The 25,275-nt window shown below is 57.6% G+C and overlaps 1 protein-coding gene across 3 annotated transcripts in view; it reads left to right on the top strand.

Annotated features, from left to right (window-relative positions):
• Positions 1-1,059: 1,059 nt before the first annotated feature.
• The window catches only part of RPS6KA1 (ribosomal protein S6 kinase A1), a 36,058-nt gene continuing 11,842 nt past the window's right edge, over positions 1,060-25,275 (top strand). The window contains exons 1-14 of one of the 3 annotated variants that reach the window (XM_030873422.2): positions 1,060-1,218; positions 7,275-7,319; positions 15,543-15,659; positions 15,930-16,011; positions 17,896-17,976; positions 18,158-18,237; positions 19,613-19,719; positions 20,446-20,483; positions 20,830-20,972; positions 21,326-21,396; positions 21,711-21,799; positions 22,759-22,823; positions 23,079-23,181; positions 24,641-24,771. In XM_030873422.2, the coding sequence (XP_030729282.1) occupies positions 1,156-1,218; positions 7,275-7,319; positions 15,543-15,659; positions 15,930-16,011; positions 17,896-17,976; positions 18,158-18,237; positions 19,613-19,719; positions 20,446-20,483; positions 20,830-20,972; positions 21,326-21,396; positions 21,711-21,799; positions 22,759-22,823; positions 23,079-23,181; positions 24,641-24,771 (1,215 nt within the window). In that variant the 5' untranslated portion in view covers positions 1,060-1,155. Of the gene's footprint in view, positions 1,219-7,274; positions 7,320-12,645; positions 12,776-14,545; positions 14,696-15,542; positions 15,660-15,929; positions 16,012-17,895; positions 17,977-18,157; positions 18,238-19,612; positions 19,720-20,445; positions 20,484-20,829; positions 20,973-21,325; positions 21,397-21,710; positions 21,800-22,758; positions 22,824-23,078; positions 23,182-24,640; positions 24,772-25,275 lie in introns of those variants that run through there. The other 2 variants (XM_030873432.3, XM_070045694.1) reach the window with 2 other exon arrangements.

The following is a 25,275-nucleotide window of genomic DNA, read 5'->3' as shown; positions in this document are numbered from 1 at the left end:
TCACCTCATCTTTTTGAGGCTGTTTTATGATGTGTAAACTAGGTGGTGGTGAGGATCCAAGGAGATCATATATTGGTGAAGCCTGACTGGAAGAAGGCTTCTGATAAACAATCCTGCTTTAGAACGGCTTTGCAAATGGACATTCTTCCCCACCCATGAAACACGCAAGCCCATCTCTCCACTCCCCCACGTGTGAATAAATCTCATCACACCTGAACCCCTAACACCTCTTTAGACGGAGGCTGAATCTCTCCGGGGGAAATCTCTCTCCTTGGCCTCCCTGCACCCCAAGCACAGCCCAAGTGTCGGTCAATCCTGGAACGTGGTCCCTGGTCTCCTCAGAGGGGGCACAAGCCCAAATGAGCCCAGAGCTGGGCCTGCAGTTGGGAGAAATTCGGGGAGACGGCTTGAAAAGAGCAAAACATGCGTATTAAGACATCACTTTGGAGGCACTGTGGGTCCTGATGGTGGTGAAAGACTTGTACCCTACCTGGAGCCAGGGCGCAGGAGATTCCACTGTCGCCTTCCGGGGCGGGGTTAGGGGGTCCTAGAGCCTTGTAATGGGGGGAGTAGGGCCCAGGCTCCTTTCTAGCCTTTGCCGGGGTCAGGCCCAGGACATTCAGAGTGTGTGTGGGGGGCAGGGGGAAACAGCCCCCGCTGGGGGGGTAGAAAGAACATCTGGGGAGCTATTCCAAACGAGGTGAGTGGGGGAGATGGGTAGCCCTGGCATGGTCCCCTCCGGGGACCAGGTTTGGGAGGGAGGAGCCAAGAGGGCCTCTTCTGGGCTGAGCAGAGCGCGGGCCCAGGGCTCGCGGTGAAGGCGGGGCCCGCACTCTCTTCGCGGCGGGGGCTGGGGGTCTGTGCTGGGAATGCCGCGCCGCGGGGGCCGGGGCGGGGCTTCATTGGCCCCGCCCTTCGCGCAGGTAGCCAATGGGCGCGGCGGCGCCGGGTGACGGAGGGAGCCAAAGTGCGAGTGCCGCGGCGGCGGCGGCGGCGCGGACGGCCCAGCGAGAGCGAGAGGGTCTCGGCGGGCGCGAGGGGATTAGGGGGCGCGGGGACGAGGGGACGCGGGAGCGCGGATCCTGGGACCTCAGGACCTGGGAGGCGAGGCGGCCCGGACCGCCGGTGGAGCGCGGGCCGCCCAGCGGCGGCGCGATGCCGCTCGCCCAGCTCAAGGAGCCCTGGCCGCTCATGGAGCTGGTGCCGCTGGACCCGGAGGTGAGTGAGCTGGGCGGGGGACGGGCGCTGGCGGTCGGCGAGCCCGAGTCCCCACAGGGGCGGGGCGGCCCGCGGCGCCTCTGTAGCCTGGCGGGCGCCCGCGCGGACGCGAGTGCCCTCCGATCTCTTGCCCCCTCTCCGGCTCCACCCCCTTCTGCCCCGGGTGTGTGTGCGCGAGGGACAGTTCCGCCACAGCGCCGAGAAACCCCTTAGCCCGGAGAGGGTATGCCGTGGTGCGCTGAGATCTGACCCCCGCCTCACCCCACACACCTAGGACCTGTACCGGGAGCTGTCGGAGTTTCCTTCGTTAGGGCAGACGGCCAGGGCTGGGGTGTCAGATGTCTCGGATTCTACAAGAGACAAGGATCATGGGACCCCCCCTCACTTCTCCTTGATGTCTCCCAGCGCCCTACCCCAAGAGCTCCCGCTACTCGGCTGCTGACCCTAGAAGGATTGTCCCTCTTGACCCTAGCAGTTGTGGAATTTGGGGTGACACCGTCCGTCTGGGGCTGAAACTCTTGGTTTTCTTTGCCCCAGCCTAGGGTCAGAGGACACCTGTGTCACCTGCTCCAGGCTGGGGGGAAGAGAATGGGGGAAAGCCCTTAGACATTGTGAAAATTATTCCTGGAGATGAGGAGAACGTTGGTTCCTGCCCCCTCCCATAGGAAGGACTGGGCCCCTGGGGAGTTTGGCCTCTGCCTGCCTAGCCTCTCCCAGAAGCACCTCCTGCCCTCTGAGGTTTCTATGGTGCTAGGCCCTAAGCTTGCAGAAGGCCAGCTCTTCCTGTGCCCTTTGACCCCCAGGGTCAAGGTCAAGCCCATCTGCCAGCAGATGGAGAAAAAAAACTTTTCCCTTAGCCTCATTCTGGGAAGGAGGTAGGTGATACTGCCTTTCCAGAGGGGATGTGGGGATATGCAGGGAGGGTATGGAAACCTCAGTGAGCCTGGGAGCCAAGGTGATTTTCTTCTGGCTTGGGCTCAGAGCCCCTGCTTAGATCCCCTCCTCTGCCCTCTCTTAACTGGGGCAACCACCAAGTGCCCTGCCTCTCAGGGTCACAGGTTGAGATCAGAGTGAGGATCCCTGGTCCCCAGAACCCAGGGTGTGCTGCCCCTTTAAAGGGATGGTCATGGCTGACACTGGCTATTGGAGGGTGGGCGCATGGCAGGATTAGGTAGCCAACCTGAAGGCGCAATTTGGAGTAAATTGCTTTGGGATCCCTGCCATGGGGTTTTTACAGGCCCTGCTCAGTTCAGAAGTTCTCTCGCTGACTCACCCTCTGAGGTGAGGAACACTGCCCTCTGCAGCCCCTATCCACCACAGCCCACCCCCCAAGGACTGGGGCACAGGGGGTTGGGGAGGTGCTCAGAGGTGGATTCCTTTGCCTTGGCATACCGTTGAGACCTAGGCCTCCCTAGAGGAAGGTGGACTGGGAGGGGCCAGGGAGAGACTTAATCTGAGGACTTACCATGGGTTATACTAGTAGGGAAGAAAGACACCCAGGAGCTCAATTCCCGGTCCAGGGCACTACTTCCTGTTTCTCTTTGGGGAATCCTGGGGCAGGGGCCAGGTTTAAACAGGAAACTCAACTCAGTTTTAGTACTGCTGCAGCTGAACTCTGAGAGGAAGAGACTGGCTTATTTCCTAGGATTAAGGGGGCTGTGATTTCTCTAGGAGCTTCACCTTGGAAACACTGTGTGACCCCCAATCAGTCTTTAGCCTCTCTGGGCCTCTGTTTCTCCAATGGCCAGGGCTGGGTTCTGGCCTCTGCTTTCTGGGCCTGAGAGGGTACAGAGTCCCGAGTACCACTGCCCATTTTCCTCCTCCCCACTCCATGGAGGTGCCAGGCGACTGGGTGTTATTGTTTGGGTAACAGGAGCCATGGGGCAGCCAGGGCGCGGGTTGGGCTGTTTTCACTGGAGAACAGGGCCTCGCTGTTCTTAGCCCAGGTGACATGTAAGTGATACAGCAGCCTGACCTGCAGGTATAGGCGCTGCTGCTGGCTCCTGGCCAGGAAGGAGGCAGGCAGAGGGGCTGGTGGGGGCATTTGGCAGAGGCCTGGGATCTGGACTGCCCTGCCCTCCCATGACGCTGCCGAAAATGGGCTGCTGGGAGGCGGGGCCTTGTCTGGGGTGTGGCCCAGGTGGAGTAAACCCATTGGAAGTGTGGTTGACGATTCTGCCTGGGCCTTCCCTGGCCTTGCTGAAAGCAGTAACCTTGACCCCAGGCCCAGCCTCGCTGTGTACAGAGCTTCATTATGTGCCACCCACCCCACTTCACCACTGTTACCTTATTAAAATAAAACAACTCTCAAAACAACTTCTCAAGGTAGGGATTATTACCCCCATTTTCATATGGAACAGCTGAACTCAGAGAGGAGAACTGGCCTGTGAATTAATGTCAGAGTCAGAATTGGAACCCAGATCTCTTGTTGTCTCCAGCCTAGTTGGGGGAGGCTTAAGGACAGGGAAGAGCTGGGATCAAACTGGCCCAGGTGGAAGGTACTCCAAGAGAGGCTCCGGATGTTGGCAGACTCTCCTGTCCAGCCTTTGCTGAGGGCTGGTGGTACCAGCCGGCCCTGGCACCTGGCCCCCAGCTTCCAGCAGCGCGCAGGACTGCCAGTGCTGGGCTCTGAACCCAACTCCTGGGGCTGCTTCCTGCCTGTGGGGCACGTGCTGTCTTTGTCCATCTGCTGCCCGGCCTCTCCAGACGCTGCCCTGGCCCCTCTTCCCGAGACAGAGCTGGTTGGGTGGGAAGGAAGGATGCTTGGTGAAACCCATCTCTGACCTCTGGGGAGGGGGGACAGTGGTCTGGAGGCCCTCTGCAGCTGTCCCCATGAGTAGTGCTCTCTGAGGAAGAGGGAGGAGAGTGGGTCTCCATCCTCCAAGAGGCCAAAAGCCCTTTCCTATACCAGACTTTTTAGACAAGGTCTTCCATTCAGTATTCTGCAAGGTCAGTATCATTGTCCTCGTTCGTTCATTCATTCGTTCATTCAGCAAATATTTATTGAGCACTTATCACGTGACAAGTACTAACCCAAGCAGCAGGGTACAGCTGTGAACAAGATGGACCTGCCCTCGTAGTACAGATGAGGAAACCGAGGCTCAGAGAAGTAATGTGACAGACACAAGGTCAGAATGAGAGGCTGGCAGACCTAGCATTAGCGGCTGTGTCTTTGTGGCTGCAAACCTGTGTTCTTTCCACCATCTGTGCAGCAGTCAGACCAGAGGGGCAAATGAGCCCTGTCTTCCCAGGACCCTGGCTCTAAGCGGGGAAGCTCACCTGTGGTCCTCTTTGCACTTACAGTTCTTTCTCCAGGGCTGCCCACTCCCCTCTAGAGACCTTGTGCAACAGCTCTTACAGGCATGGGGCTCCATGAGGATGGCATCCAAGCTAGAGACCCCTGGACTGGAGGCAACCAAATAGGGCCTGTGGAGCCCCCTGAATCCTCCAAGATACTGCTCTGTAAGCACACACCTCTGGGTACACCCACCACCTCCTCCCCTCCCTCATCAGGGATTCAGGCTTGCAGCCACATGACTCTGGGTCATGGCCCGATGTCTTAGGGACCACAGGTAAGTCCCTCAACCCTCTGAACCTTGTCTGAAAAATGGGAGTAATAGAACTTTCTCTGGGGAATTCCCTGGCGGTCCAGTGGTTAGGACTCTGCACTTCCACTGCCGGGGGCATGGGTTTGATCCCTGGTCGGGGAACTAAGATACCGCATGCCGCATGGCATGGCAAACAAATAAACAGAACTTGCTCTGGCCTCCTTGCTCTCTTTGCTGGGTTGAGCTTTCATTTGACAGGCTACATGCTGGACCCTGATCTGGGTGCCAAGGAGATGATGCTGGACAAGTCATGGCTCCTCCCTGAGTTAATCTGCAGTTTGCTCGGTGCTTTGAGGCCCAGGGGAGGGAGGAAAGGGCTTGAGACTGTGTGGACAGAGGAGATGACATTAGAGCTGAGTCCTGAAAGAAGACCAGGGGTTTGCCAAAGTGACCAGGCAGGAAAGGTTTTCTTGGTAGGAGGAGCCACCGTGCAGATGCATGGGGATGTGAAACAAGCTGGTCTGTTCAGGGTCTCAGGTTGTTCAGTTTAGCTCCGTAATAGGGCCTGATAGTAATAATGGGGACTGTTTGTGGACCAGTTACGTGCTAGGCATATGTACTTTACAGACACTATTTTGCTTGCTTCTTACAGCCACCCAATGAGGTACATCACTTTTATCCCCATTTCACAGATGAGGAAACTGAGACCTTGAGAAATGAAGTAACCTCAGGGTCATGCAGGTGGTAGAAGCCAGAATTTGAACCCACATGGTCAGGTTCCAGAACCCACATTAATCACCTGTGTTGGGCAGTTGGTGATGACGGCTTTGAACGCCATGCCAAGGAGCTGGGACTTTATCCTGCAGGCAGTGGGAAGCCATGGAAGGGTTTGGGGCCTGGTACGTAGGAGGTTCTCAATAAGGAGTGAGTGAGTGACCAAGGGAGTCGATCACTCAAGTGTAACGATTACAGTTGAGTTTTAGGAAGGGTGAGGATTTGGAATGGGGGAGGCTGGTGTATAGGCCGTTGTTACCATCTGGGGGAATTATGTCAAGAGTCTAGAATGCTGGGTGAAGTGGAACTCCATCTACAAATGCACCGTGCCTCCCCCTCCCCCCAGCCCTGGTCGACCTGGTCCTTCTCCCCAGGCTTCTGAGAGATGACAGGTATGTGTATGCGTGCGTGGTGGGGCCTGTAGAACATTGGCCCCTGGGGAGGATTAGGGGCATTAAAGGGGCTCAGGGGGCAGGATGTCCGGGGAGCGACAAGGGGAGGGCTGCTCCAGGGGCAGGGAGATTATGTAATGGGCAGAGCACAACTATGCCTGCTGCGGCCGGGCAAAGCCGCAGCTGCCCTGTGGACCCGGCCCCTGGCTCCAAAGTCCTGGGTCTTCCTGGCCTCTGCACACTCTCGCTGTGCGGGAGGGGTGGGGACAGCTTCTTTCAGCTTCCCAAGGCCCAGATGGGGTAGGTTACTCACCTAATATCACACAGGAAAGGGACGGTGTACCCCAGGGTGAGTAGCACCCACCTGAGGGTGAGGTCTGGGGGCTGGAGGACTGCCCAGGGGCGGGCTCCAGTGCCTGCCTCTCTGCAGGTAGTTCCCCTAGCTGGGCAGTGGGCTGCTTTTCCTCAGTCCTCTTTTGAGCACCTCCTGGTGTCAGAGACCGGATTTTGAATCCCCACTTACCAGCGGTGTAACCTTATGCGCCATCACTAGGCCCCTCTGCGCCTCAGTTTCTTCCTTTGCCAAGTGGGACCAGGGCCTGCCTCCCAGGTCAGGAGGGTTTAATGGTGCCACAGGTGTGAGGCACTGAGCCCAGTGCCGGGCATGTGGCAGGGGCTCGGAAGAGAAAAGCTGTTAGCACCAAGCCCTAATCTCTGCCCTCCCAGGGCTCCCCGTTTTTTAGGAGGGGCAGGCCCGTGTGTAAATAGTCCCTGCGTTGTGATAAGTGGTAAAATGAAGGATCGCAGGACCGTAGTGGAGCAGCAGTGATTCTGCAAGGATAGGGAGGGGTCCCAGAGCTGGCAGGGCCAGGGTAGCCACCATCACTGGGCTGGACACTCTTCCAGACTTTGTTGCCTTCAGCCCTTGCATCAACCCTGGGAGGTGATATAAATACCCTCCTGCTACAGATCAGGAAACTGAGGCCTCTTGAGTTGGTTAGCTGGCATGCACAGTTTGTCTGTGGCAAAGCTGGGAGTCCTTTCCTTCTCACTGGGAGAAGGTGACATTTGAGCTGAGCCTTCAAAGATGAGGTATTTGCCAGGCAGAGAGCCCGAGGGAGAGATGCCGGGAAATGGTCCGCCTGAGTTGTGAGGGGCTGTTGCAGGAGCCTTGATGCCTGTGGAGGTAGAGAGGACACAGCCAGAACTCCCACCCTCACCTCCTTGGCCCCCTAGCTACTGGGAGCAGCCGAGGGTGGGGGTGCCCCATGGGGTCTCTCTTTGCTTTGTGCCACTCTGGTAAGTTTTGACAGTGTTTCCTCATCTCCCTTCTCTTTTCCAGAATGGACAAGCCTCAGGGGAAGAAGCTGGACTTCAGCCGTCCAAGGTAAGGACCAGGGCTAGCACCAGAGCTAGGGACTGTCAGGGGTTGGGGGACCGTTTGCATGGAGTGGAAGAGGAGGGAGGCCTGCCCTCGTCCCCCCCGGGCGTGAGGCCCTTTGGCCCAGCTCAGCCTTCCTTCTCTGGTCCCACCTAATCCTCGAGGCAGCCCTGTGTGTCAGGATTACTTGCTCCAACCTTCCTATTTCTCAGGTGAGGGGACTGTGGCCCAGACAGGGTCAGAATCCAGGCTAGAACTCTGGTTACCCATCACCCAGACCAGGACACTTCCTCAGTTTATTTACTCGTGGCAGCTTGGCCGACTGTATTGAGAAGGTGAAGGGGTGCTGAGAGAGGCTCAGGTCTGCTGGGCCTGACGTGGGCCTGGAATCATCTGGGCACCTGGCGCTGGAGGGAACCTGGTGGCCTCAAATCTAACCAGGGCCCAGTGCCTGGCATGTGGCGCACAGGCCATTTCTCAGGGACCCCACCCCTCAGCCCCAGGCTGGCTCCCTCTCCTCTGCTCTATCTGCTTCCCCTGGGTTCCTCCCTTCAGCCCCTCAGCTCCTGTTGCTGGTTTTGTGTGTTGACAGAAGTGCCAGGGCTGGGTGACAGTTGTGTGACCTTGGGTGGGTCGTTTGTTTCCTCTGGGCCTGGGCTTTCTCATCTCCACGTTGAGCTCCTCCAATTCTCGAGGAGCTGTGAGGTCACAGAGCTGCTGGCTGTGGAGGGGCTTTGGAAGCCACCAGGCAGGACAAAGTATGGGTTCTGGCAGCAGAGCCAACCTGAGTTCGAGTCCTGGCTCCACCATCACCATTTGACCAGAAACTTCTCAAAAGTTTCCTCAGCTGTACCTTGGGAATAATAGTAACCTACTTCTCAGGAGTGACGTGAAGGACAAGTGAGGTAGCAACCGCCTGCCACACAGTGCCTTCAGCAGCAGCAGCGTGGACGCCCTGCTGTATCGCTCAGCGCCACTGCCTGTTAGTGGCCACACCCTCCTGGCTTGGGTCTGCCTGGGCACCAGACCACGAGCTCGACCTTTGAGATAGACCCAGAGCTGGTCCTGATGTTTGCCTTGACTCAGCCTCCTAGGATAAGGGAGCTGAGCTACCCGGGGTGGGGCAGGCTGACAGAAGTAGGCTCCCACCCCCTCCTTTTTTTGGTACTGTGGCAACCTTGGACCACCAAAAGCAATCCACGTGGTGTGGACTGGGCCCCTTGGCTTATCTCAGCCCCATGTCTGGAGAATCTCTTCCCACAAAGGAGCTGCCACTGGTTGCCTAGGAACAGAATGAAGGGCTGTAGGTCTCCAGTGCAGACCCAGAATGTTCAGATCTTGGGGCTGTGGTTCTGGGAGTTGCAGAAGTGCTTGCAGCTTTGAGGGAGCTGGTGGTGAGTGCAGCTTCTCACCTCAGTGCTGGAGAGGCTGGTTGGGAAAGGGCAGGAACTTACCCAGGCGGGCGCCCTATATTTGATCCCAAGCCTGGGACTCCTTCTTGCTCTAGAAGCAAGAGCAGATCCTGGGCTGGGAAGGGAGATGTGGCTGGACACGATGGGTCAGGGAGAACCTCCAATGCCACGTTAAGGGAGAGAAAGCGCCATATCAGGAGCTTTGCATTTGGTTCTCATAACACCCCTGGAGGTTAACTCTCCCCATTTTACAGATGAGAAAATTGAGGCCCAAGGTCAAATAGCTGGTGGGCGATAGGGTCAGGTCTTGCTTGACCAGAGAGCCCACCCTCCTCCCAGCCCAGGAAACACACTGAGTGCTGAAGAGGAGGAGCATTGGGTCCCCGTGACCCCAAGTTCCATCATTCCTCGGCACCTGCTCATTCACCTTCTCCATTGCTCCAGAACCTCCTAGCATCCCCAGTGCCCACTTCTGGGCTCAGCACACCAGGGAGCGCTCAGCCTGTGGTCAGGACCTCATCCCTTTGTTTAGTGGAACAAACTGGCAGCAAGCTGGTTTATGTTTTGCAACATCAGACTTTCAGTGCACCCTGCTGTAGCACTGGGGACCCCAAAATGAATTCAACACCCACCCTCAGGGAGTTCCCAGTGTTGGGGGAACGGTAGTAACAGGAAAGCTGTGTGGAGGGCGCTGTGATGGGGAAGAACAGGCTGTGGGCACCTAAGACCTCCATTCTGCGCCAGGCCTCATAGTGGGCAGTGAAATATACCACCTTCCTACATGTCTCTTGGGGGCATGATGAGATGAGCGCATCCCGGGGGACCCAGCCAGTGGCATCTGAACTCAGGGCTGAGCGTGGACCAGAAGGACAGTCACTGCTGTGTGTGGCAGAAGAGGAAGAGTTGGGATGGACCGTGGGGCACCAGGTCACCTTCCCTGCAGAGCTGGCATTTGGCTGGGCCTCGAAAGGCAGGATTTGGGCAGCTGGAGAGAAAAGTGGGCCTTCCAGGTGGAGGAGAGGCCTGACTTGGAGGGGGACTTGGGAGGCAGGGGCTCTGAGTTCAGAATCCTGCCCCTCTTTCTTGTTTGCTGTGTAACCTTGGGCAAGTGATTGCCCCTCTGAGGCTCAGATGTCTTTTCTGTAAAAGAATAGGGTCCACCCCACAGGGCCACCCAGAGGAGGGAATGTGATGTGTATAAAGTGAAGAATCCAACAGGGTTTGAGGCATACTATTGGTGTTTAATGCTTGTTTATTTTATCCATTTCAGGCAGAAGGGGAGATTGGGGTTTTAGCAGCTATAGTGAGGACTGCAGTCTAGGGTGAGAGCTCCTGGAGTGCACCTGGTGCCCTCAGGCATGCTGGGGCTCCATTCACCCTCCCTCCCTTCCTGGGGGTGGACTGGGTGCCCCAGGCCCCCTCCCCCGGCTATCTCCGGAGCTGGACCCCTTTGAAGCTCCTGCAGGTCTATTTTGAGAGCTGAGCGTCTCCCCCCTCCCCTCCTCTCTTCCTGTTTATGAAACCCTGATCCCTCCCGGATCCCTCATGCTCCCCCTGGCTGGAGCTCAGGCAGGATGTGACTGTGGACTTCGGGGAGCCTTGGGAGCTTCAGGTGTTGAGGGGAACTTCCCTGGGACTAGCCAGGGCAGGCTAGCCCACCTTCCCAGCACCTGAGACCTGCTGGGCTCTGTCCCTTCAGCCTGCCCAGAGGAGACCCTGCGGCAGTAAGAGTGCCCATGTAATCCAGGGAGTTCTGTTTACCACATCCCTTTGTTTCTGTGGCCCATTTTGCTTCTAGAAACAACCTTTTGGGGGTGGAACAATCTAGTTTTGACCTCTATTTTATAGAAAAAGAAACTGAGGCTCAGACAGGGAAAGAGATTTGCCTGGGAACACTCAGCTAGTGAGTAGATGGTTCTTAACTTCCCATGCTGTACTCCTGGCCTCAAGCCTCTTTTCCACGCTGGTTTCTTCCTACATGGAGTGTCTATATTTTTCCTCCTTTCTGCCTGGCCAACTTCTGTTCATCTTCAGGGTCCAGCTGGACTGCCCTGTCTTCCTGGACCTCACCCCAGGCAGATAGTTAGAGCCTCTGGGCACCTACAGCACCTTGACTGCACTGTGTCCCAGGATAGTTGTGTTTTGTTAGTGTGTATTTATTTTGGGGACAGGTCTGCCTTAACATGTGCGCCTCCTAGTGTCTGGTTCCTGGCCTGAGGACAGAGCAGCGGGCCAGTAGCTGTGAGTGATTTCCAGAGGGGAGGCAGGCTGGCAGGGCTTTCAAGGAAGGTGATAATGAAATGCTTAGAGTGTAGGCTTTGGAAGTAAACAGGTTGATTTTGCCCTGAGCTCTCCCCCTTTCTGGCCATGTGGCCTTGGGCAAGTCACTTTCTATCTGAGTCTAGTTTTCTCCTTTCTGAAATGGGATCAGTACTTCCTTGGAGCTAGGACACAGGGCCTGGCAGAATCCACACCAACAAAAGTTGAGGGAAAGAATGACTTCATGCAATAAATGTTCAATTAATAGGCACAATTCTCATTGTCATTCCATGCCAGTCCTGGCCTCGGGCCCAAAGCCACCTCCCCTATCAAGGATGCCTGGGAAATGTAGATCCCTCCTCACCTGCCCAGAGGCATGCTGGGAGAGGCGTCTGGGGACATCTGTCCCACCAGAGGGGGCAGTCCTGGGAGGCCCTGCAGATGATGCCAGCTGGGGGAGGGGCTGTTGGCGTCCATTAGGGCCAGAGATTAGCAGGTGGGCTTGGGTTGCAGCTGCTGGAGGGAGGCCCAGTGTGGGGACCCTATGGGCCAGGGATCAGGTGGGGGGGATCTGGGCTTCTCTCCAGCTGCCTTGTGGGAGGAAGTAAATAAGAGGAAGTATCTCTAGGGGGAATGGGGCAGGGACCAGGGGGTGGGGTCTGGTGCTGTCCTCCCTACTCCTGCCACCAGCGACCTCACAGGCCCTGCACATTCCCTTCAGTGAAGGCAGTTCCGAGACCGTTTCCTTCCTGTTGCCCCTTCCCGTAGCCTGCTAGCCATGGCGAGTCTTCCTTTGCTTCCGAGGGATGCAAGGGTTGGGGGGCCCCAGCCGGCACTGGACCAGAGAGCTTTGGGGCTCTCAGGACTGCCCCAGCCTCCAGACCCCAGACGCTCCAGAAGAAGCTGGAGTACAATGAGAGGCCTCGGTCTAAGGAAGCGTCTTTCACAACACCCAGCAGGCCGTCATCAGGCAGTTATCGGAGGCCCTGTGGAGACTGGAAGGGGAAGTTCGGTGTACGTGGGAGCGTTTCCACATAGGGGATGTCTGTGGACATGGTTTCCGATCATCGGACTGTGTGCATTTGCGTGTGTCACTTTCTGTGGGTGTACTGGTGTCAGGGATGTGGTGAGGCCATGTGGCAAAGGGCTGGGCCTGGTCAACCCCTGCCCCATGGCTACCTGCTCCTCCTCTCAGGCCTCTGTGAGGTCCATGCTAGGGCCTTCTGCCCCCTTGCCCGTGCCAGGGCCCTGGGCTGGCAGGCTTCTTAGGGCAGGGTGGTGTCCGCTCTGTAGGCTGCCATTTTGGGCGGGCCCAGCCATGGGAAGGTCATTACGGGGGAAGGATTTCCCATGCTCTGGACCGGGACAGTCAGAGATGGTGGCCTTGGTGACCTCTGCCCCCCATTCTCTCCAGGGGATGTTTGCAGGTGTGGGGTACCCACTGTGTCACTGCCTCATCTCCTTGTAACTTCTGTCTGTGTTCTAGTCTCCTTTCCTTAGGATCAGAGGAGATGAGGGGTGTCTCTCTGGGCCCACCCTGGAGCCCTGGGTTTGGGGTCTGCATTGTCCCCTCCTTAGCAGGGGAGCCTAAGCCGTCTTCTGTCCCTCCTCCCTGCAGAGGGGGAAGTGAGAAGGAGGGGGTCAGGGACCCTGCCTGCTCGGCCAGGAAAGCTGAAAAAGCAGAAGTAAGGGGAGTAACTGGGCCCTCTGACCGCCAGCTTGGGCCCCACCATGCAGACCCCGGCAGATTTCCCCAGAGTTGAGAGAGACTCACTCCCCTGTCCCAGAAAGGTGAGCAGAGGGTTGGCCTGCCTCCAGCGGGGTCTGTCATGACTCTGGGCAAGGAATGGGTTTGGGGGTGGCTGTGTCCCCTGGGGTTTCCGGGTGACTGCCTGTGTCCCCAGGGAGTGTTCTCAGTCAGAGGCAGACAGACAGGTGGAGATTCAGACCTCAGGATGGGGTGGGTAGGGGTTGCTGTGTGGTCTTGGCCCTCCCCAGCCCCTCTCTGAGCTGGGCTTTCTGCCTGTCCCACCCACTGGGTTACACTCAGGGGCCTGATTAGCCTGCAGCTTTTGTGGCTGTTCAGGAGCCCCTGAAGATGGGGCTGTGTCTCTGAGGGTCAGCATCTAGAATGGGAAGTCCCCAGACTGTCCTGGTGCTAAGGGAGGGGGCAGGATTGGAAAGGCAGGACGTGGCTCTGGCTGACTTACCTGCCCACGCTTTCCTGGTACTTGAGGTCTGCTGACCCCAGGCCAGGCAGTAACCAGGGGAAGAACTTGGGTTTGAGCTGGCTCTGCCACCTGTGCACATTGAGCCTGGGTGAGTCACTGTCCTGTGGGCCTCAGTTTCTTGTTCCTGAAGTGGGGGATGACAGCTTTGGGATATTTGGATCAAAGCCATCAGTGTGCACTCAGGAGGCATCCATCTCGGTCTCCAGCGTCTTGATCCTGGGCCCTTCAGGCCATAGCATGGGAAGGAAACTCCAGAGAAATGGAATTCCTCAGAGATGAGTCTGCCACAAATACCAGACTGCTCTCCCAAGTGCTGGGAGTTTGCAGGTGATGTCCCATCGCTTTCCTGCCCCCAGGCAGACCAGCAGGAACCTGGAGGTTTTCCCTTAAGTCCAGAGTCTGACTCTCGGGGTGTCTTTGTGTCTTTCCTGCCTGTATGTGTGCCCTGGGTATCTGTCAGTCTCTTTGGGCCTCACTGATGCTGACTGCTGCCCACCTGCCTCTGTTGTTGAGCTCCTGTCTCTGTCTCCACTTCATGAGTGTCTGTCTTCACCTGTTGGGTACATGTCACGTATTGGGTGCCTGTTGGGTCGTGTCCCCTTCTGTCTCTGCCTGTTGAGTACATGTCCCCATCTGTCTCCACCTGTTGGGTGCAGGCCCCCATCTGCCTCTGCCTGTTGGATCCCCATCTGTCTCTGCCTGTTGGGTACATGTCCCCATCTATCTTTGCCTGTTGGATATGTGTCCCCATCTGCCTCTGCATGTTAGGTATGAGTCTCTGTCCACTTCTGCCTATTAGGTATGAGTCCCTTCCTGCCTCCGCTTGTTGGGTACATGTCCCCATCTGTCTCTGCCTATTGGATGTGTGTTCTTCCTACGTCTGCCTGTTGGGCACATGCCCCTATCCATCCCTGCCTGTTGGGCATGTGGACTCTCCTACCCATCTGTTGGATGCCCACCTTCATCTGTCTTCACCTGTAGGATGCCTGCCTCTGCCTGTTGGGTGTCCCTCTTTATTTGCCTCTACATGTTAGTTGCCTGTCTCTCCCTGTTGGGTACCTATCTACTCCTCAGTAGCTGGGTTGGCATGGGGCTTTCCCTTTGAAGGCCCACAGGGAGGATGGGGAGGAGGGCCCGAGGGCAGCCCTCAGGCAGTGGGGAGGGGGAAGAGAGAGGAAGGGAGCGGTAAGGGAGCTGGGAAACCACAGGCCCTGAGTGATTGGCGGTCCTGGGCTCGGCCCAACCCCCGCCTTCACCCTGCACATCCGCCTTGGGCCTGGCCACCTCCGCAGCAGCCCCGGACGCTGCCTGCTCCTGCCATGGTGCCTCTGCCCAGCCCAGGCGGATGGAGCGGGATCCCAAGCTGCCCCGTCTGCGGCTCTGGGCCCTGCTCCCCTGGCTGCCCAGGAAGCAGCGGCCCAGGATCAGCCAGACTTCTCTGCCTGCCCCTGGCCCTGGCCCTGGCCCCAGGCGGGATTCGGTGAGTGTGCCCAGATGTCTGGGCCTGGCCTGACTGTGGCCCTTGGAGCAGGTGCCTTGGAAGCCAGTTTAGCCTCAGCTGGCTGTGGGCTCTCCTTGCCCACGCCTGTCCCTGCTGGGTGATTGGACCCTGCCCAGAGTTTCTTCCTGGGGAAGTGAGGAGGCACTTCAGGGCTCCAGGGCCATATGGACAGATTGGAGGGAGGGCAGAGGGGTCCTAGAACAACTGGGACGTGGCAAGGGCTTTCTAGTAGACTTGTATGAAGGAAGTTTCAGAGGGTGGAGCATAGAGTCTCTGGCCTTAGCTCCTACCCACCCCAGACTGGCACTTACCCGGTTGGTGGGGGAGTCTGAGGTGACTCATGGGTTCTTGTGTATCTCAGCCCTGTCCTTCTAGCCAGAGACAGCCCATGTTCCATCTTGACCAGGAACAAAAGCCCAGTTGTGCCTTCCCAGTATGAGAACAAACCCTACTTCCTATTGTGGCAAAACCAAAACCTTTGCAGCAGGGGGAGGGGAGCCGCACAGGGAGGACCTGGGGCAGGTTCGTGGGCCTCAGCCAGAGCCTGGGCTTGCCTCCACCTGGCCGTGCCTGGGCATCCCTCTGGGCCTGAACAGGCTGGAGCAGCAGGAGGTACAGGAGCTCACCTGACCTGGCACCTTGGTAATTTTCCCCTCCCCGGCTTTTGCTATTGATGAACTGGGAGGCCCTGTCAGGGTAGCTGGCTGGTTGGGCCTGTAGGACCCTGTCTGCTGAGATCCGGTGGGAGTAGACTTGGATGGGGGGACATGCCCTGTGCTGACCTGAATGGGGCCCACCGTGCTCACCCGCTCTGTTCCTCCATCAGGATGAAGACGTCCTCAAGGAGATCTCCATCACGCACCATGTCAAGGCTGGCTCCGAGAAGGCCGACCCATCCCACTTTGAGCTCCTCAAGGTTCTGGGCCAGGGGTCCTTTGGCAAAGTGAGTTCTGAGCCCACAGCTGGAAGGGCAGCGCTGGTCATATCAGAGGGCAGGTGGGAGGGTCGCCTTGGAACTTAAAAGATCAGAGGGCAAGGGTTGATGGGTCTAAGGGGAGGAGGAGAGAGGTCACCGTGGTACCCAGTGGGGACACAAGGTCAACTTGGTGCTTAGGGAAGTTGGAGGTCAGCCTGGGACCTGGAGCGTGTGGGAGCTGATGTGTTCGACCCCTGCCCAGCTCCTCCCCTGGTTTCCCCCCCGCTGCCTTCTCAGGTCTTCCTGGTGCGGAAGGTCACCCGGCCTGACAGTGGGCACCTGTATGCCATGAAGGTACTAAAGAAGGCGACACTGAAAGGTGAGTGGGGGGTACCTCCCCATGCAGAGCCCAGGCTGGGCACAGATGGAAGGAGACAGCCCAGCTCTCAAGGGCCTTGGGTCTGATGCAGGAGATAGCTCTGTCACCAGGAGTACCTGGTCTGAAGGTAGAGAAACAGGCCTATTCTCAGCCGCTCCTTATCCCCCACCTCAGCTGATAGCAGAGACAGGGTCCATTCAGAAGCACAGACTTCCGGGGATTAACCCCACCCCTTCCTGCTCCCCTTAAGCCAAGTGCTGACTGTGGCTGAAGGTGCCTGGAAGGAGGCAGGGGGTGAGTGCACTGTGTTTGCGGGGGGCCTTGTGCTGTCAGCAGAGCTGCTTTGCAATGTTAGGAGAGTCAGCGGGAGACGTCTCGGGGTGGAGAAGGGCGTGAGAGGAGAGGAGGGAACCCGGGAAAGGAGGGAGCTGGGTGGGTAGGAGAGGGTGGGTCAAGGCAAGGCCGCAGAGATGGATGGGCTCAGAGAAGGGAGCTGAGCCCAGGTCTAGAATCTCTGGACCTGCAGAGGGCGTGAGGGTGGTTGGAAGTGGGCTTTGGGCCCAGTAGTGTCTCTTTGACCAGCCTGGGAACCAGTGTGGCCACTGACCAAGTGAAGCGGGCCCCAGCTGGGCTGGGGGGCGGCAGATAATAGGAGGTATTGGCCTTGGGGTCATGGAGCCACAAAGGGCTGTCTGTGGGGTGATGCAGCTGTGGTGCCCCAAGGCCATCCTGGTAGGGATGGGAGTCCTTCCCCAGGAAGGGTGGTGGGAGGAGGAGAATGCTGCGAAGGGCTCCCAGGCTGGGGCAGGAGAGGCTGAGCAGACTATGCAGCGCGGTGCAGTTGGTGCTGTGACCAGGGAGCCCGGGAGAGCGTGGGTTGTAGCCTCAAAGGGTGTGGGCTCACATGGGAGTAGCCTTTTTTTTTTTTTAATTTATTTATTTTATTTATTTATTTTTCGCTGTGTTGGGTCTTTGTTGCTCGCGCGGGCTTTCTCTAGTTGCGGCGAGCGGGGGCTGCTCTTCACTGTGGTGCACGGGCTTCTCATTGCAGTGGCTTCGCTTGTTGCAGAGCACGGGCTCTAGGCGCGTGGGCTTCAGTAGTTGCGACGTGTGGACTCAGTAGTTGTGGCTTGAGGACTCTAGAGCACAGGCTCAGTAGTTGTGGCGCACGGGCTTAGTTGTTCCATGGCATGTGGGATCTTCCCGGACCAGGGCTTGAACCCGTGCCCCCTGCATTGGCAGGCCGATTCTTAACCACTGGAACGCCAGGGAAGTCCCGGGACTTTTACTCCTTAAAAAAAAAAGGGGGGGCTTCCCTGGTGGCGCAGTGGTTGAGAGTCCACCTGCCGATGCAGGGGACACGGGTTCGTGCCCCGGTCCGGGAGGATCCCACATGCCGCAGCGCGGCTGGGCCCGTGAGCCATGGCCGCTGAGCCTGCGCATCGGAGTCTGTGCTCCACAATGGGAGAGGCCACAACAGTGAGAGGCCCACAGACCGCAAAAAAAAAAAAAAAAAAAGTGTTTGTGGGATGTCTGCTGAGACCCATGAGTCTGAATTTCAGGCCCAGAGAATCTGCCCTAGACTGGAATTAGGGATTTTTATGCCAGATGGAGAGGGGGCTGATGAAGGCATCCCAGGGGGAGCCACGGGGGCAGAGGCTAAGGGCACACAAGGAACAGGATGCTTAGACTGGCTGGATTGAATGGCCTCCTTGGGGCATGGCAAGAGACAGGGCTAGAGAGATGGGCAGGGCCAAGGGCCAGCCCTGGGCACTGCCGAGAGATGTGAGGAACAAGTAGAAAAGAGAGTCCTTCTTAGCCAGGGCTGGGCGTAGCTGTGTTGGGTGGCCAGACCCTTGGTAACCGCCTTCTTCCTCTGACCAGTGCGTGACCGCGTTCGGACCAAGATGGAGAGAGACATCCTGGCTGATGTAAACCATCCGTTTGTGGTGAAGCTGCACTACGGTGAGACCGCAGACCCTACTTGAGCTCCTACCCTACCTGCCAGCCTTTGCCCTTGCTGGTGGGCTGTTGCCTTCCCTGTATGTTGCCCTGTCTGCCACCCAGCAGGCTAAGGAAGCTGGGATCAGAGGGGCAGGGCCCAGGGCCCAGCTGGTTCCACCATGGCCTTTTCCCGTCTCCCCAGCCTTCCAGACTGAGGGCAAGCTCTACCTTATTCTGGACTTCCTGCGTGGCGGAGACCTCTTCACACGGCTCTCTAAAGAGGTGAGCTGACACCCCACTGCCAGGGCACCAGGATGGAGCTGGCACGGCAGTGAGACCTCAACCTGAGACTCCCCAGACCTGCCCAGCAGTCCCTGACCCACCCTGGGACAGAGCCCATTCCCTGGCAAAGCCTCTGAGAGTTTCCCCCAAGATGGTCTGAGGAGAATCAGGCTCTGGATCTGATGCTGCCCTGATTCCAGAAGCTAAGGGTGGCTCTCACCTCTTTCACCTCCATTCTTTCAGGGCTTCTCTGCGCAGGGCTATGAAGGATGCAGAGAAGCCCAAATCCACCTAGAAAGCTAGATGCTTTAACATTATGTCCCGTTAACCAAAAGGATTTTGAACTCACATAAAAGAATTTGAGGACTTCTCTGGTGGCGCAGTGGTTAAAAATCCGCCTGCCAATGCAGGGGACACGGGTTCGAGCGCTGGTCTGGGAAGATCCCACGTGCCGTGGAGCAACTAAGCCCGGGCGCCACAACTACTGAACCTGTGCTCTAGAGCCCGCGAGCCACAACTACTGAGCCCACATGCCACAACTATTGAAGCTCGTGCGCCTAGAGCCCGTGCTCTGCAACAAGAGAAGCCACCGCAGTAAGCCCGTGCAATGCAACGAAGAGTAGCCCCCGCTCGCCACATTTAGAGAAAGCCCGCGCGCAGCAACAAAGACCCAATGCAGCCAAAAATAAATAAATAAATTTATTTGGGAAAAAAAAAAGAATTTGAGCCAAATATAAAAATGGGGCCATTAATACAACTTAAACTTTAGAAGAGAACCAAACTTTTTAAATTTTTAAAATGTTATTTTAACGTTTAAATAGATAATACATGATTGAAAAGAAAAATATTCATTGAGAAGTCTTCCTCCCACTCCAGCCCCCTCTACCACCCCCCCACAGATAAACATTTTATTGGTTTTTATCTAAGCTTCCCATGTTTCTTTGGAAATACAAACCAATTCATTGTGTGTTCTGAATCCTGACCCCTGCTTTCTTACATACAAAGTACTGTTCTGTAGGTACCGTTCTTTATCTTGCTTTTTTCACAACAGTGTATCTTGGAGATGGACCATATCAGAGCATGGAGGAATCCTAGTTCTAGTTTATGGCTGCACAGCACTCCGTTATGTGGGGGAGAGAGTTTATTCTAGTCCACTGCTTGACCCCTGGGTTGTTTCCAGCCTTTCGCTGTTTGCATTTCAGTGCTACCGTGAGTGACTTGGACGCTAGTCATTTTATTCTTCGGACCCCTTCATACAGAGAAGGGTGTGTGGCACTGGAATCTCTAAGGAGGACTGGGAAGCTACTGCCTGCCCAGTGACCCAGCTCCTGAGGAAGAAGCCATCCCAGCTGAAGCCCTCTCCCGCCTGTTGCAGGTTATGTTCACGGAGGAGGATGTGAAATTTTACCTGGCTGAGCTGGCTTTGGGCCTGGACCACCTGCACAGCCTGGGCATCATTTACAGAGACCTGAAGCCTGAGAAGTGAGTGAAGGCCCAGCCGCGCCCGGCCTCCCTAGGGTGTACAGAGGCAGGCCCTGGGGCCTCTTCTAGGACAGAACCAGCCTGCTGGGGTACGGAGCCAGCCTGATGGGCTGCCCCATGAACGGGTGGGTGGAGCAGAGTGGTGGAGGCAGCAGGCTCACCCGAGGGGCTGCCTGATCTCTAGTAATGCCATTACCAAGGGCCAGGTACCTCTGTGCCTGGGTGTTGCCTACTTTTTTTGCTAATCCAGTGTGACATCTGAGATGCCACCATTGAAGATCATTCCTTGATATGGCCCTTTCTAGAATTTTCCTTAACATCTGAATATCCTCAAGTGGTAACTTGGGAGCCAGGGGCAGGTGCTGAGGTGGAATGAGATGTGGCTTTAGAGTCAGGCAGACCCGAATTCAAATCTTGTCTCTACCACCTACTAGCTCTGTAACCGGGGGAGTTATTTAACCTCCCTGAGCCTTAGCTTCCCCATTGTTAAAATGGGGCCATAAAAATACCTACCTCACACAGTTGTTTCAAGAATTAGCAAGAAGGTAGGCAACACACCTACAGGGCACCACCAACACCCACTCCACCTGCCCATTCATCAGATGAGCGGCCCTGGGTGGATCACCTTCTCTGGGCTGGACCTGACCCCCGCAGGCCCCATGGTGTCCCCTGAACCCACCGAGGGCCCACAGCTGGGGCGCCCTGACTCCCATCTCTCCATTGCAGCATCCTTCTGGATGAGGAAGGCCACATCAAACTCACTGGTGAGTGGAGGGCACCTGACCCCTCGGTTTCAGGGGAGGGCAGGAGGGGCTCTTGACGGGCCTGGGCTGAGTGCCAGGGGATCCGCTTTTTCTGAGAGGCTGTGCCAGGCACTTGGAAGCGGTCAAAAGCCCAGGCCCCAGACCTGGAAGGGCCTGGGTTTGAATCCCAGCTCCCCACTGTGTAACCTTGTACAGGTCACCTAACCTCCCTGGGCCTCAGCTTCCTCCTGAGTGTGATGGGGGTGATGCCCTCAGGCCTCTGGGCAGGAGGGATAGGTGTGCAGGGAATGGCAGCAAGGAAGGCAGGGGGTCCTGAAGATGTGTCTTCTTGCCCTCCTTGCCACAGACTTCGGCTTGAGCAAGGAGGCCATTGACCACGAGAAGAAGGCCTATTCCTTCTGTGGGACGGTGGAGTACATGGCCCCCGAGGTCGTCAACCGCCAGGGCCACACCCACAGTGCAGACTGGTGGTCCTATGGGGTGCTGATGGTGAGTGCCCAGGCCCTGGGCCTCAGTTTCCCCATCTGTGTAAGGGGGTGGTTGATGGTCTCTAAGGCTCTCCTCTTGTCCTCTCACAGCTAAGCTGGCCTCACCCTCCACCCAGCTGCAGTTTCCTTCCTTGGAAGGATTCCAGGCTCAGCCCCCAGCCCTGTGCTGGGCGTCTCCCCAGCTTTGGACCCCTAGCACTGTTCCTCATGGTCTGACTGACAGAGTGGGGAGGGGCAGATGCAGTTCTTGATCCAGGCGGAACTCCTAGGCCTGGAGCTGAGTGGCTGGGGTGGGAGGAGGTGGGGGGCATGGGAGATGGGACCAGAGCCTGAACAGACCCTTGTCCTCTGCAGTTTGAGATGCTGACGGGCTCCCTGCCCTTCCAGGGGAAGGACCGGAAGGAGACCATGACACTGATTCTGAAGTAAGCTTCAGCCCCTCTCTGACGCCTCAGGGTCTCCTCCACGCCTGGCCCCAGTTTGGGGGCCAGAGTAACACCCCGCACCTGCCTCAGATTCCCCATTAATGAGACGCTCCTCTGGGCTGGGCATTGTGCTTTCCAGGGCTCCCTTTTCATCCACAGGGGCCTGTGGGAGGGGAATCCCTGCGTCATTGGGAGGGGAGTTTGAGGATGGCTTGTCTGGACTGAGCTGGAAACTAGACGTGGACAGAGGTGGGAGGTGAGATGGGGCCTCTGGGGCGGAGCTCAGCCCTGACGAGACCCGGGGGCCATTTCAGGGCAAAGCTAGGCATGCCCCAGTTTCTGAGCACGGAAGCGCAGAGCCTCCTGCGGTCCCTGTTCAAGCGGAATCCTGCCAACCGGCTCGGTAAGCAGCCCCAGCTCAGGGGAGGGGAGCGGGGTACAGCTGCGGCCTAGGCCACGGGGCCACATCTGGGGCTGAAAGGGGCCGTTGTCCTTTGTGTGGGGAGACAATGCCTCTGGCCACCCTGCTTTCTGGCTCCATGTGTGGCGTTTGGGGCAGTGGGGTGACCTGTGTGTAGGGGGAAGGCAGGAACTGAGTCATCTGTACTCCCCCTGGGGATGAGGACAGAGGCCCCGCACTGAAGGAGCACGAGCTCAGGCGTCAGAGGCTCAGGCCCCAGTCCCAGCCCCATGACGGGACCCCACTGCCTTGGTACACAGTGGTCCCTCCACAAATATGTGTTGATCGAGTGAGTACCATTTGTGAGCGAAGTGACCCAAGGCAGTTGACTTCTCCCCCCAGAGCCCTAGGTCCTCGTCTCCATGGAGGACAATGATCTCAAGCTCTGTTGATTAAGTGAAGTCAGCGAATGTGTCTGTAGCAGCTGCTCAGTATGTGTTGACTCCTTGGCTCCTGGGTTCACCTGGATCATGACCAGCTTTGTAAGGTCCCGTCCAGGTCCCTGGGCTTGAATGGAGTGAGAGCCTGTCTGGTGGCTGACAAGGGCAATGGGATAAGAGCAGCAGAGATGAGGCCGGAGCTGGGAGGGAGGTGGGGGCCCCCTGCAGATCTCGGAACAGGTTCGGCCTGTCCTGACTTTGGCCTTGGGCGCGTTGCCTGGCCTCTCTTCTCTGGGCTTTCCTTCTCCTGTCAGTACATTGGAGCTTGTTCATAGAGGGGCTCCAGACAGTGGAAAATGCTGAGTGGGCAGTAGGCCTCGGGGTGATGGCTGGATGGATTTGGGGCAGCGTGAGCCCAGCCACTGGTCCCAGGCCACAGTGAGGCGAGGCTGCTCGGAGGACAGGGCGGGTGTCTGCGGGTTGGAGCGTCCCAAGGCAGACCTCTCATCTGGGCTTTTTCAGGCTCCGGCCCTGATGGGGCAGAGGAAATCAAGCGGCATGTCTTCTACTCCACCATTGACTGGAATGTGAGTGTGTCTGTCCACCCCAGAGCCCCAGTCAGGGATTCAGCTGTGGTCGGAGGGGGCTTCTACTGCCTAGGGCCTCCCATAAGAAGCAGAGGTGACACCATGGCCTTGGAGGCATGGGCTCGCCTCCCAAGGGCAAGCGGTCATGCCCTGTCTGCATAGCCTGTGCTCTGTCCAGGCCATTGACTCCTGCACGGGGCCGCTGGCAGGCTGTGGAGGTGCCAAGGTGACCACTGTGCCTGCCCCGCCTTGCAGAAGCTGTACCGGCGCGAGATCAAGCCACCCTTCAAGCCGGCTGTGGCACAACCCGATGACACCTTCTACTTTGACACTGAGTTCACATCCCGCACGCCCAAGGGTGCGCCCTTTGTCCGGTTTGTCTTGGACTGGTACAGGAGGGAAGCAGGGAGTCAGGGGCCTCTTGGGACACAGGGGTGTTCAGGGCTGCGGCAGGCCCAGGTGTGTGGGCAGACAGGTGGATGGGTCTCTGACTCCTTGTCTCCATCTCATTCTGCCTGGTCGTCCCACTCCGGGATCCTGTGGGCCTCTTTGTGCCTGGGTGAGGTGGTGGGGGTGGCCTTCAGGCCACAATAGAGAAGTCGGGACTCCTGCCCCAGGCATCTTCAGCCCACTGGGAAGACCAGACGCATCAGGCTCACACTCACGTCAGGGCTGAAGTATCTGACCCGGCAAACACGTGAGGTGGAGACGGTCTGGCAGCAGAGGTGACAGTGCCCACAGGTCAGGGGCAAGCGTGGGAATCGGCTTTGGCTCCTCTGACCACTGGGCTTCAGTGACTCATCTGAAACGTGGGCCCAGTGATAGACCCACTCGGTCTCTGGGGTTACTGCTAGAGGCCAAGTAGGGGGCTTCTGGGAGGGAACTTGGTAAATCCTAACATTTTGGCTAGATATTGGGGAAGAGTGTTCGTTCTAGAAGGTCTCCTGGAGGGGCAGGTTTAGCAGAGGGGGTGCTTTTCTCACTGTGGCTTGCACATCTCTGATGTCAGGGAGCTTAGCACTTCTCCAAGCAGTCTGTCCCATCTTTATTTGTTGATCTGACAAATACGTACCAAGTCCCTACTGTGTGCCAGCCATGGGAGCATTGATGGTGAACAGGACAGACCCAGGCCCTGCCTTCATATGGCTCAGGCTGTAGTGGGGGAAGAGACATGAGGACAGCTCTGGGCAGCACGACAAGTGCAGCTTAATGAGGCGAGGGCCTGGAGGAGCGGCATGAGGCCAGGTTTCTCAGAGGACAGTGTGTAAGCTGAGCCTCAAAGGATGGACGAGGAGTGGATTGTAGTTAGCAGGAACAGCATGTGCAGGGGCTCGGAGTCTTCCTTAAGGACCTGAGAAGCTTGGCGTGGCTGAGCTGTGGAATGGGGAGAGAGGAGGCTAAGCTCACAAGCACCTTATTGCCAGGCTGAGGAGCTGGGCTTTCCTGAGGGCAGAGGGGAGCATTTGAAGGGTACAGGCAGGGGGTAGACTTGTGGTTGGAACTATCCCTCTGGCTGCTGCGCAGAAGATGGACCTGAAGGGGCAGACCAGAGGCAGGGAGGCCTCCAGAAAGGGATAAAGTGCCTTGGCCTGGGCGGGTGGCGGAGGTGAGGGTCTTTCTGTTCCTTGTGTGTAAGGGCTGGGCTGCTCTAAACACACATGGGCAGATGGGCTGAGGCCGGGGATGAGGGGCCCTGCCCAGGCTGCCACAACGACCAGCTGCTGAGGCAGGCCTGGAAGCCCCTGTGGTCCACTTTGCTGGGCTGCCTCGGGTCAAGGGTACCTCCTCTGGCTCACATCCCTCTCCTGCCCCTGCAGACTCCCCAGGCATCCCCCCCAGCGCTGGTGCCCATCAGCTGTTCCGTGGCTTCAGCTTCGTGGCCACTGGCCTGATGGAGGACGACGGCAAGCCTCGGGCCACGCAGGCGCCCCTGCACTCGGTGGTACAGGTGAGGGGCAGGAGGCTGCTGCTCAGTTGTCCTTTTCCACCTAGAAGCCACAAAGCAGACGGCTGAGAACACAGGCTCTGGACTTGGATAGGTTTGAGTTCAAACCCTGACGCCACTGTGGAGCCCATTGGGCCTCCAGCCTCCTTGAGCCTCAGTTTCCCCATTTGTAAAACAGGGATAACAGCACGGTTATGAGGTTCCTGACACAGCCAGGACATTGTAGGGCCTGGGTAAATGCCAGGGAGTGCCCAGGGTGGTGCTGCTGGGCAGTGGCTGGTCCTGACGGGGGTGGGTGGCGTGGCACTCGGGTCTCCTTCCACTTGTCCCCCATTTGCACACTTTCCCGGCTCTGTAGGAAATGTAGAGTCGAGAGGCAAGAAGGTGGACTTCGGGAACTTCCCTGGTGGTCCAGGGGTTGAGACTCCATGCTTCCACTGCAGGGGTTTGTGGGTTCAATCCCTGGTCGGGGAGCTAGAATCCTGCATGCTGCACCGTGTGGCCGCA

The sequence above is a fragment of the Globicephala melas genome, chromosome 1, assembly GCF_963455315.2.
Source record: "Globicephala melas chromosome 1, mGloMel1.2, whole genome shotgun sequence".
Lineage (NCBI taxonomy): Eukaryota > Metazoa > Chordata > Mammalia > Artiodactyla > Delphinidae > Globicephala > Globicephala melas.
The sequence above is the reverse complement of the archived record's forward strand: the minus strand, read 5'-3'. Positions and strand labels throughout refer to the sequence as shown.